This window comes from Lepeophtheirus salmonis, chromosome 14, assembly GCF_016086655.4.
Source record: "Lepeophtheirus salmonis chromosome 14, UVic_Lsal_1.4, whole genome shotgun sequence".
NCBI classification, from domain to species: Eukaryota; Metazoa; Arthropoda; class Copepoda; order Siphonostomatoida; family Caligidae; genus Lepeophtheirus; species Lepeophtheirus salmonis.
The window spans coordinates 10,958,974-10,971,250 of record NC_052144.2 but is presented as its reverse complement, the minus strand read 5'-3'; the positions used below and the strand labels follow the sequence as shown (position 1 = coordinate 10,971,250).

Genomic DNA, 12,277 nt, shown 5'->3' with positions numbered 1-12,277 from the left:
CTTTGTGGCTGGATGATGTTAAATTGACCATGCTAGGTGGGTAGAGTGGTGAAAGAATAAGAAGAAGAAGTATCCTGACTCCTGGGGGATAATTTTTGTTTTTAAAAATATATGAAAAAAACAAGGTATCACATTTTTAAAAAATAAATCTATATACTACATACATCAATTTCTATGAAAGCTAGCGTTGAAGTCTCTCACATATAAGTATAGTATATAAAACGCCCGTCCGTTAAAATCTCTTTTCGTAAGCTACGCTGAAGAAACCCGCAACTGAAGACATTGTATTCCCTTCTTCTTCAACTACTGTATTTTTCCCCCCTCAAAGCGGGACTACCGTCGAATATGATTTTAAAAATAATAAAAAAACATTTTTTCCTTTTCTCTTCGCTCAAATAACCAGTTGAATTATGGAAACGAGAGTGTTAATACCATCCGATCTAATACTGCGAGTGTCTCCATCTAAGGACTGTTCAAGTCCATTGGTTGCACGGTTCCTAGAAGTAGGAGTCTCTGTCGTGTCAAAAACCACATTACCTCAAGGAACAATACTTCCTTTGGGATCCGTTCGCGTTGGTCGTTTGGAGGTCTACTCATCCCTATCACATACAGACGTAAGATTTTATATATTTGTCATTCTTTGAAGACCATTCGACTTATAACCATGTGATTACAGAGTCGACATGGACACGTCTGTATTGACGAAGTCGCTGAAGGTATTACGGGACATCGCATCCGTAAATGTAATTGGGTCCGTTTCGCGTCTGTTCATCCAAAGGCCTATAATGTTCGTTCTCTTAAACCTGGTGTTTTTGAAATCACAGAGTGTATTTATCCTCATACTGAGCTCATTCTTAATGAAGCACCTCCTTGTCTTCACCATTCTGAATCTGAGATCGAAGCTATTCAACGTATTCTCAATGGTATTTACATATTTCAGATAGTACCCTCAGTTCTTTGAGACTAATCCGTTCCTTACTTTTCCCCCAATTTAATAGAAAGTGCACTTGATCTATCCACACCCCTCCTGGAGTTTGAGATCCCTTCAGACGATATCATAGAGGATCGTAAATCTGTCATAAGTGACTCGGGTATTTCTTCCAGTGAAGAAAATGAGACAAATACCTCGCCCCTCGCCCCATCTCACCCACTTCCAAAGAAGGCAAATAGTAAAAAGAAAATGCTTCCCTGTGACTACTGTGGAAAGTGCTTTGATCGACCGTCCCTCCTCAACCGACATCTCCGTACACATACAGGAGAAAGACCTCATGTCTGTGACGTATGCGATAAGGGGTTCTCAACTTCATCAAGTCTGAATACACATCGACGTATACATAGTGGCGAAAAACCACACGAGTGTGAAACTTGTGGGAAACGCTTTACTGCCAGCTCCAATCTGTATTATCACCGTATGACTCATGTTAAGGTAAGGCAGATTGACACTTTATCCATCATTAAACATACTAATGACCTCATTCTGTGTATTTGTAAACAAATAGGAAAAACCCCATAAATGTGAGCTCTGTCAAAAGTCCTTTCCTACTCCAGGAGATCTCAAATCACATATGTATATCCATAATGGATCCTGGCCTCATCGATGCCATATATGCGATCGAGGTTTTAGTAAAGTAACAAATCTCAAAAACCATTTATTTCTTCACACGGGTAAGTTCAATAATTCATTATTTTGTACGATAGAAATCTTCAAAACATAATTATCTATTTATTTATATATTAGGAGAGAAACCACACGAATGTCCAGTTTGTGGTAAACGCTTTGCGTTAGGATGTAATATGAAAGCACATCTTAAAACACATCACACAAATAACACGTCTCCGTCCAAATGAAATTCATTTGAGTAAAATTACCATTCCTTCCTAGTCAATTCATTCAACGAGATTGCATTTTTTATTACTCTTTTGTTTTCTCTATCAAAAACCTTTATTTTTTATTGAAAAAAGTGACCAATACCTATTTATTAAACTACTTTTTATTACTATTTTTGAATCATCTTTTTTTTTTTTGCGAAATAAATTTATATTTAATATTTTTTTGACATTTTCATTATATATATGCGAACACCGTTTGAAATTTTAAATGCTTTTTGTTAAACTATATTTTTTTATGGGATATATTTTTTGATTGGAGAATTTATATATTGTAAGTTCTGAGAAAATGGAAGGAGAGGTTGGAGTGTCCCCAACAACAAGAACAACAAAAACAGCATAAATGGTTTAATACTTAAAATGATTCTTTCACGATTTTTTATAATTTCAATTTTCACACATTTTCATGAGAAAATGGGATAAAAAAAGAAGGTATAAACGCTTTGACATGATTAAAGTCGTGACTTTATGAAGTCTACAGATTGGTCAACGTTCGTTTTTTTTTTCTCGTTCTATGTAGATACGATTATCTTTTACTCAATAGCAATAAAAGGTAAAAACGTAATATGTAGCTTAAGGAAATTTTAAATTTATGTTGTTCGTAATACGACTATTTATAGCCATGTTGTTTTTTCTTTCCTGTTCTTTATATGAATACAAAATAAAAAAAATCGATTAAGCCACTTTGAAGATGTTGAGGCATTTCTTCACAGCGTAATACCACCAAACCATTTTTATGTCTTATTTCATCTTTATTTACAAAAGAGTTCGCCAGTGGCGTAGCTAGAGCATTTTGGGGGCAAGGCTCATGCCCCCTAGATTATTTATCATATAACGTGCGTTCGAAAAATCTTTGACGACCTATATAACAATCGTTCCAATCAAATATTTCTATTGATATCAGCACAAGTTGGATTTCTTAGCCAAAAAAGATTAGATGTCTATTATTTATTGAAATGGCAAAATAAGTTTAAGGTCAGAAAGCTTGTGGACGAGTGTAAAAGCTTCCGGGATCAGCCTAGAAGTGGTAAACTTATAAAATTCACATCAGAGGCTGATAAATATGAATTTCATGTCAATTCAACCATGAGTGTCATGATTTGCCAGGTATATGAAGGTCAAGTCTTGTCATAGATCCACAATGCCTTTAAGAAGTTTGAAAAGAAGTTGTGGGTATTCCAACAATACTGTGCTCCAGTGTATAAAGCAGATATGGTTCAAGCCTAGATGAGAGAAAACGTAAATCTGGGGCCCAAAATCTTTTGGTCTCCACAGTCCCCTGACATGAATCCCTTGTACTTTATAGTATGGTGGCATATTGAGACCAAAGCCTGTAGAGTCCGAAAAATCAACATCACTAACCTCAAATTATATGTTGAGTCCAATTGGAATAGGATGTTCAGGTCTTACATTGCTAAAGTATAAAATGTCTTTTGATCTCGTCCGGAGGATGTATTTGAAACTGGTGGAAATCAAATTCATTAATAGCAATCTTTATAATGTGCAAATAATAGAGTATTTTTAAGATTTTCCTGTACAAACTCATTCAAATCTTTTGTGCATGGTTATTTTTAGCATGATCAAAGTCGTCAAATTTATTCCGTACACCCAGTATATATAAAAGCATTAACATCAAATTGGCACTTGCGTGTGATGACCATTTTGTTATTATGCAGCTGTCTGATGGTGTCACTGTTTTTACCGGCAGAAACATTGTTGTTTCAACAAACTTTAGTCAGGTTTTGGGCGTTATACCCAAACAGCGACAGCTGCTTCATATATAATGAAGATTTAATTTACAAAAGAGGAATGTAATTATGCTGGGACTATTATCTTTGCCCACAACAACATGGATATTTCTAATCGGGAGGTAATATGTGTGACTGGATGTGACCCTGAAGATCGGCCTTGGGTCTGGCAACAAAACTTAACCCTTTGTCATGTCTCATACAGGTCGCTGAAGTGTCTGAGAGTGCACTGTTGTGACTTCATTCGGAAAGAAATATGGCGCCCCAGCAATCTGGATCTTAATCTGATGGATTATTTTGTCAAGTGCTACGTTTGATCTAAAAAAGCGAAAATATCATGTCATCGATGCCTCTCCGATTGCCTTTATCAAGGGGACAATGACCAACATACAAAGGAACTACCTCGTCAATTCCTGCTACTACTTCTGCACTCGAATCCAGGCTTTAATTGATGCTGGAGGTAGTTATATCCTCAATATGGTACTTCAAATTGCTTCAGTCTAGTCCTTAGTATTGGTCTATAAAAAATGTCCGAAAATTTTAAACGCCATTAACAATGCATCATTTTCACCAAGGTATAACAATAAAATATTTACTATTTGAATTTGTTTAATAAACTTAATATCTCTAAATTATCTGAATATTTTGCCAATATTTATGCTAATATTATCTATTATTATTATTTTAGGTAAATTAAAGTCTAAATTTGCCTTACGAAAATTATAGATGGTTGATTTGTGATGACGTCACTGGTAGATACCTGTGATGACGTTTTCTATGGGACGGCTTTTGCGCCCTATTCGTACCCGTTCTTAAATTTTAGGACGGAACCAAACAGGTTGTCAAAATTTTATGACCTAGACGCCTTTAACCATCGCTAATCGTTATTTTTATAGAGGCCACGGAACCTTCTATCTAAGGTTCTTTAACCATACCCAACATGCAATAGATATATTCATAAGTACGTCATTAAAAGCTAATTGTCAGTTCAGCTAGAGGTTGTATAATTGTAAAAATGTACAACGACCTGAATACCTAAAAGTCAACTCAGTATGTACCTATTATAATTATAATAATTAAATTACTGCATTTACCAAAAAGTTTCTGCAAGAGAAAAATTACTAAATATATATATGTGGTCTGTCAACAAAATAACAATCTTGAACAGAAAGAAAATGAGAAAATCCATTTATATGATTTACTATATACGAGAGTTGTCTGAAAAGTTTCTGACCTAAACGTGAAGATGGCAACACTCGTAAAGCTAGTTACATATATCTAGCATCTGTTGACAGTTACTCACTAAAGTTTCACCCATTTTGGAAGCACAGTTATTATGTAACAGTCGTTGGAGTGAGTTGATCTGAGTGATTTTGAAAATGGGCAAAATCTAGTTTTGAGCTATAATTAAATATTTGCTTTTGAAAGTGTAACCTTTATATAGATTCAAACAATAGTAGACCTATTATTATATTAAAATACCAAGTACTATTGGGACGGGTTGCGGAGATGGAGCGTCGCTGGAAGAAGTATATTGAGTTACAAAGAGACTATGTTGAAAAGTAATAATCAGAAAAAATATATTTTATCTTTGTTAGGTCGGAAACTTTTCAGACTATCCTCTTATATATATATACAACCAATATTTCATAGACATATTTTACTCCATCCTAGAATTGTACTCCAATTTCGTGATGAGTTAATATACTCAAAGATTTTTGTTATAGTTTAGAAACTTTATTTGATTTGACAATAATTAGGCCAATATGTGGTCCCTTTCAAATAAAATAGTTAACTGATCATTCTTTTAATTTAACAATCAATTTCAGCTAATTTAAATGCAATTTGCCACACACCCAAAGGTTTAATAATAATAGTTTTTTCTATGGAAATAGACGACAATTCGTCAAAGAATATAAATAAAACTAATACTTCATTTTGTGAAAAATCTTCCTCGCTTGCTTTTATGTTTATGGGCAGCATATATACTGATACGGAAGTATCGAAATACGAGAATATTCTCCGTCAAATTGTCCTCCGAAATATGATATGTATCAAACACTCACATCTGCATCTGTGAACTATTCGTATTTTAGGAATATTCAGACCGGCATAGTGTCGTAATCACCTGCAATTCCATTACGTTAAACGAATGGCGTAATACTTCTGCCCATAACAAACAAGTCCCTTAGGAAAAATTACTTTTTTTTAACTTCAGGATAATTTTTGACAAACCAAAACGATTGATATGTATAAATTAGTCGATTAAAATTAACGATAATTCTTTACAGAATACAAATGCTATCCACACTAAATCTTGAAAAAAAAAAATCGTTCAAGCTTGCCTTTGTCTTGATGGGTCACATATGTTCTTATCTAGCTATAATTTTGGGTGCTTTTTGAGTAATAAAGCAAAAGAAAAGTGACGTTGCAATTTTTTTATACATAAAACTTATATCAAATGATTAAAAGAAGAAGGAATCTTTGACAAATTTATATATTATATTTTACAAAAGAGACATCTGATTGATTTATAATTTCAGGGGAATTCAAAAAGAGTTATATGTGTACCTACGTAAAAAAAAGTAAAGAACCAAAGCGGTTTAAGCTTTGAATGTCTTTTGTATGTAGATATAAGAATTGTTCGTTAATATTCCATAGTTTATTTATGGGCATTTATATGTATAAAAAGTTTTTTCAGAGAGTTCAATTGAAGGCTATTATTATGTGATACTAAAAAAGTAATTTTGAACAAGAATTTCGAATAAAAGAAATACACAACTTAATTTTCAAAATTATGGTATGTAATGAAATACATAAAACTATTTGTAATAATTTTGTCATTTTTAAAATACTTTTTTTTCTATTATTGTCACTTGGAATTTTGCCTATCTTTAGTTGTTATTTCCCTGTGCCAACAAGGTAGACAGTTGATTTTGAGCCATATTTGGCCGTAATAACTGTTTTTTGGGGAAATTCTGTTAGCAAGACATATTGCAATCTTTTGCCTTTGTTGTTCCTTCTACATGATTATCAACTCTAATGTTTTGAATATAACATTAGCCAAAAAAAGCCTATCTGTGGAAGGAAAGAAAAATCAAATTGCTGTGGAGGAGTTATTAAGCTTCAAATATCGTCAAAAACTTTTGGCCGACTCAGTAGCTATCTACAGGTGTATTCATTTAATATGTTGAGTCCTATGAACCTCCTTATCTTCAACAATAATGATCACTCATTTTTTTTTTACTCTTTCGGCCTATTTTTAAAAATAAATATATAGTAACATTATAAATGAGTCTTATCATTAAAAATGATGAGATCTTTTAACTCTTTTTTAGAACATACCTATAAATAATTAACTGAAATTATATTAAATGCCCTGTTGTATCTTTTTAGGTTTTACAATATCATAAAGGATCCAAGTAATGTCCTATAGCAATATCCAGACGGACTGAATCCGAATAAAATGAAGCATGGATAATTTAATAAATGTAAAGGCTTGGGCGGCAAAACGTGTACTGGAGAAGTTACTTTAAAAATACTTTATTATTTTTTTATTTTCAACAATCCTGACAAAACTTGTAATCAAGACCATTGCAAACTTTTTTAATGTATATAGCCACATTCTGAATCAAGTTAATCCTTTTCATTTTGCCGGAAGAGTTGAAGATACACTCCTTAGACAAATTCTCCCACGAAATCACTATGGCAGTCTTCAGTTAGTCCACATTCGGGTGTAGAGCTTTTTTTTTTCTCTCTCTTCAAATTGTCTCACACACCAAAGTCAAGCGGGCTCAAATCTGGCGTGGAAAAGTTCCATATCTCTTTGCCTCTTTACTTCTCGACCCTCTTGGCCTTCATGACCTCTGTCAGAAGGTGGTGTGGGGTCTTGGTGTATGAGGAAAATATCGATTCGCCCTTCACGGCCCTCCGGGTGGTCCTAGCACCCACAGAGAAGTCGTTGGCGAGGCGATTCATTGACTTAGTACTAGAACTAATTTAAAAAAAGAAATGTATTTGAGTGATGACATCAACGACCGAATTTATAAGTTGTAGGACTTATATGCAGGACTATAGTAGACGATACTGCAGTTTTCAGTCCTCAATAAGCACCACCACAACACTACTTCCGAGTCAAGAGTAATAGATGTGATAAACATCAATAGAAGACAAACTTTACTTTATTTATATAGATTATCAAAAACTTTTAGAGTTAGAGAATAATGTAATAGATGAATGATGAACAAAGATACCTGAAAAGGGGACAAAGGTGTCATTGACACTCCCCACTTTTAGAAAGACAAAAACAATGACTAGCTGCATGAGTATGTTGTAATAGGTATATAACGTCATTTTTATGAAACTGTTCCCCACTTTTGAATTGGTTCCGGTACCCTTTGTTATGAGAAAGAGTGCAGAACACAAAGAAATTATAATTATATGTGACGCAATAGTTAACATTTCTTGTTGAGTTTTATGGACAGGTAATGAAATCAATAAAAAAAAATAAGCAACTTTGTTAGCCCAGACATCATTTGTGCATAAATCTACTCATAAACAAAGGAAAATACTTGAAAGTACCCATCAACTGTGATATACCGATGCTAAATATTCAGGGTTGATCTTATCCAGTGGTACGCATTTTTATTATTTTCAATTTTTCATGAGTAAAATTTAAACAAGAGGTATTGCGAGGACATTATTTGACAAAATCATATAAAAATAGTAATCGGGCAACTTTTATTTCATATGTAAGCCCTTAGCTTTAATAATTGCCTCAATAAGAGGCATAAATCTTTTACGGACCTTGACGATGTTGTCAGACTTGAGCTTGGTCCACCCTTCTTGATGGAAGCCTCTTGTGAGGAGTAGCAAACACCTTCTCCTCCAGACTTGTTTGGCAACTTGATTATATCCACAAAGTGTGGATATCTGTCTTTATGAGAACACGGAGCTCCGTCTTGATTGAAAATAAAGTTTTCCCCCAACTTTTCTGTGGTACAAGATAGCACTTACTTATCCAGAAGTTCGTTGTAAGCATCTGCAATAAACCGTTCCTTTCTCACCACAAAGGACTTGCCTGTGCTGGCCACATGATTGTTTATTTTGAAGACATGTCTCACTGAAAGTGGGACATTGTTTGGATGATTGGTTTTGATGTAGATGCTGTTTGGCTAATTCACAGTGGATTCAACAGTGAACCCTTTTTCATCAGAAAAGAACAAAACTTTGTCCACATTTTGGTTGGACTTGAGAAAATTATTAATATTTTTGCTCTTTCCAACCGTTTCAGCTTGGTCTGTTCACGTTTAAGATGTCTTGTCGTCTTCCTCCGTGATTTTGCACCAATATCATACCGTATTGAAAATAATAAAATGTGGAACGCTTGATAAAATAAATCCTGTTTAAGTAAAGGCAAATACCTGTCAATAAATAAGAATCCGAATATTTTTTTCCTCCCACTGACTAGTAATTATCCGTAGGGTGCACGTTAATATGCGAGTATTCTTACATTAATGTTCCAGGTACAAGTTACTTGCCGTACCAAGGGCACCGGAGCTTTAGATGCCAAAAAACAATTAGCCCTCCCTCCACTTTTCGAGAATGATTGTAGTTATTGCAATAAAATATTGTCTAAGAAATTATAAATTTTATCATATTTTTCGGTGGAAAAAAAAAAACCAATTTTTTTGTTTATCAAAAAAACTGTTGGTATTTAGTCTAAAAATGGTAACTCTAAAATTAATTAAAAAAAAAGGTTTGTTGGCTAATTTAAAAAAATATAAATATATTTGTGAAAATTGGCTATTATAAAACAAACAAAACACTTTTCAGTTAAAATTGTCAAATAAGTGTATTTGCCTAACTCCTTCCATCAAAAAAATCCTGCGAGCGCCCTTGAAGAGGTCTTTATTATTTAATTGTCCCCCCCCCCCAAATGGAATACATTTCGGTGCGCCGGTGAGCTGTATGTTTAATTCCATTCCAAAACTTGATATGGAAATCCATCCTTTTCGATTTCAGGTAGATAGTGAATCTTATTCAAAAAGTTAAATAACTTTGAATAAAAATATAACTATTTTATATCTATCTATATAAACTAATTGTTTATTAAACCATTATTACCTGTCCAAATACGTCATGGTTTATTTTAATATTGGATTGATTCCACCTAAAAATGAATCATAATGATAAATTTTTGTTTAGATAGATTGAACTTTGTATTATTTTCTTTTCAATCGGAATTTAAGATATTTATACAAGTATTCTCTTGAGAACCAATATTGAGAACCATGATATTTTATATCATGATGACTAGCAAAAAAGTTGAATTATAATAGGTACTGTTGACGTAAATAAGGAACATTAATTTGATTTGTTAATGATTCAACTTAGTTACTTAATCCATGAATTTGATTAGTTATTTTATAAAGTTGACAAGACGTGATTGGTTATATTCATGTTTTATAAATTAATGTTAAGAGACCGAATTATTTGTACTGATAAAGAGTGAGGATCCAAAATTTGAAGTTATGAAAAAAACACAACTCAAAATCAATTCTATATTTAGCTATATCTTTTATTCAGTAGGTCCTGATTTACACACAATAACTGCCTTGACAGGAGGGCGAAAAGATTGACCGAATTTGACGATAAAGGCCATGTCTATGGTTTACTATGTTGTCATGGACTCGGAGCGAATCCAAATTTGAATAAAAGGGGAGGCTGACATTTTTATCCAAGACACCCTAAACTATCATGTGGCCCATAGAAATCTGACATACATTTTTATTCTTCTTATCGGTATGGAACTGTAATGGACTTCCTGATGTTGTAGGCAGAATGGAGATGGCAACAGTCTCTGCAGCCTTTTCGGCACTGACACCGGTACGAAAGAGTTTGCACAATCATTGCTTCCGACATTTTTATACTTAGAGACATGGGATTAAAACATAAATAATTTATTTTTGTTTTAACTATGGTTTAGTTACTTAATGCCACCTCGTAAATAAAAATAACGGGAATAAATCGTACTTAAATGCTACAGCGAGTTTTGGGTAGCCACTCTGTAGTTTATTTAATTAAAGGTAAAATTTGACAAAGTTTTCAAAGTAAAAGAACCAATCTATAATGTAGGATAATTTAGACAAGCAAGTATTGAATTTTGAATGTCATACAAAATCATTTCAAAAAGGTTGAGCAATTAAGGAAGTCATCTTTATGAGAACAGTATGAACTGATGATAAGTTGTGCTTCTATTGAATGAATGAATCACTTACGGAATGACACATCCTTGAAGGCGAAGCAAAACAGAAAAAAAAATAAAAAAGATGTAAATTCTCAAATATTTATGAACTCCACCTACGAGAAATAGGGAAAAGATATTTAAATATTCGTGGGGAATAAAGACATTTTAAAAGAGTTGTAGCTTCTTTATTTTTTGTAGAGAGAGAGATAGCAAATACAAAATATCAGAGCATAGGAACCTTAAAAGTCAAGGAGTTTTGTGTCGTACAATCATGAGTAAAAGTAATAAATATCTTTCTATAGTATCTTACATGCACATTATACTGGTTCTATAAATCTTTTTTTTCCTGGAAAGGTTGGGAAAACATTGTTCAAATTGAAAAAATATTAACTATAAACTTCCAATTTTCATAATTTGTACAAATAAATAAACAAATTTTGTCAGAACACAAAGTGTATTTGTATGTATAAATGTATGATAAACAGACACCGGGTGCATTGTATACAATGCACCGTGATATATAAAATAAACATATTTTTGATCTAAGAAATAACAATCAAGTCGTATTAATTCAATATTGCAGGCGTGTGCATGTAGCATCGAATACGTAGGACTGTTTCAGTGTATTTATTTATTGTTTTCTTGTATGCATTAATACTGGTATATTAAAATTAAGTAACTCTTGCAAGCCTTTTGTATGTAGCGTTGTGGTTTTATTAGTGAGCGCTCTAGAGACTAAAATATCCATTAGTAATCATATTATATTAAATCATTTTTCTCTAGCTCTTGTTACATTTTACTAGCCAGCTAAACCCCACATTCATTATAGGTATTTAAGTCTTAGAACACGAAAATGAACGTTAAAAACTTCAACTGCAGTAGGTTTGCCCTTTAAAGCCTTTTTTAATCACATTTTTTGTATAATTTCGATTTAGAGCCATATTTTCAAATAAAATGACCATGCAAATGACAGCTTAAGTTAATTATAATTGATAAAAACGTTCCACAATTTGGAGCATCATCTCTGTGTAAGGTCGATAACTTTTCATATTACCCAAGTATATGGAGGGACTTCTACAAAAAAGTAGTCCTTCGATCTCTTAATAAATATTTTCCCATATTTCAAATCCAAGTCATTTAAAAAAATCTAAATTCTACATAATTACAGAAATTTAAAAAAAAGTTAATGTCAAATTGTTCAAACTACAATTTTTATTGTAAAAACAAATAACATGTCAATAAAATAAATAAATAACCTTCACATTTCGAAAAAAATACAAAATAAGAACCTTAAGAGCCACTCTAATGCACATCTTATGCATATAACTAAAATACTTTCATTGGTACGAAAAGAATATATTCTAACTCTCCATATAATTTCTCTCAATATAGG

General features: G+C 32.8%; 1 protein-coding gene across 1 annotated transcript; it reads left to right on the top strand.

Annotated features, from left to right (window-relative positions):
* The first annotated feature begins 401 nt into the window (after positions 1-401).
* Positions 402-2,048, top strand: LOC121129842 (uncharacterized). The gene is made up of 5 exons (XM_040725559.2): positions 402-614; positions 677-923; positions 999-1,426; positions 1,500-1,665; positions 1,739-2,048. Exons 1-5 carry the CDS (start codon positions 411-413, stop codon positions 1,846-1,848), a joined length of 1,155 nt encoding a protein of 384 aa, XP_040581493.1. The 5' UTR covers positions 402-410; the 3' UTR covers positions 1,849-2,048.
* The last annotated feature ends 10,229 nt before the right edge of the window (positions 2,049-12,277 follow it).

Coding starts and splice junctions, on each gene's coding strand:
- LOC121129842 (XM_040725559.2), top strand. CDS start 411: ATGGAAACGAGAGTGTTAATACCATCCGATCTAATACTGCGAGTGTCT. Junction 615..676: donor CATCCCTATCACATACAGAC/GTAAGATTTTAT, acceptor ATGTGATTACAG/AGTCGACATGGACACGTCTG. Junction 924..998: donor TATTCAACGTATTCTCAATG/GTATTTACATAT, acceptor CCAATTTAATAG/AAAGTGCACTTGATCTATCC.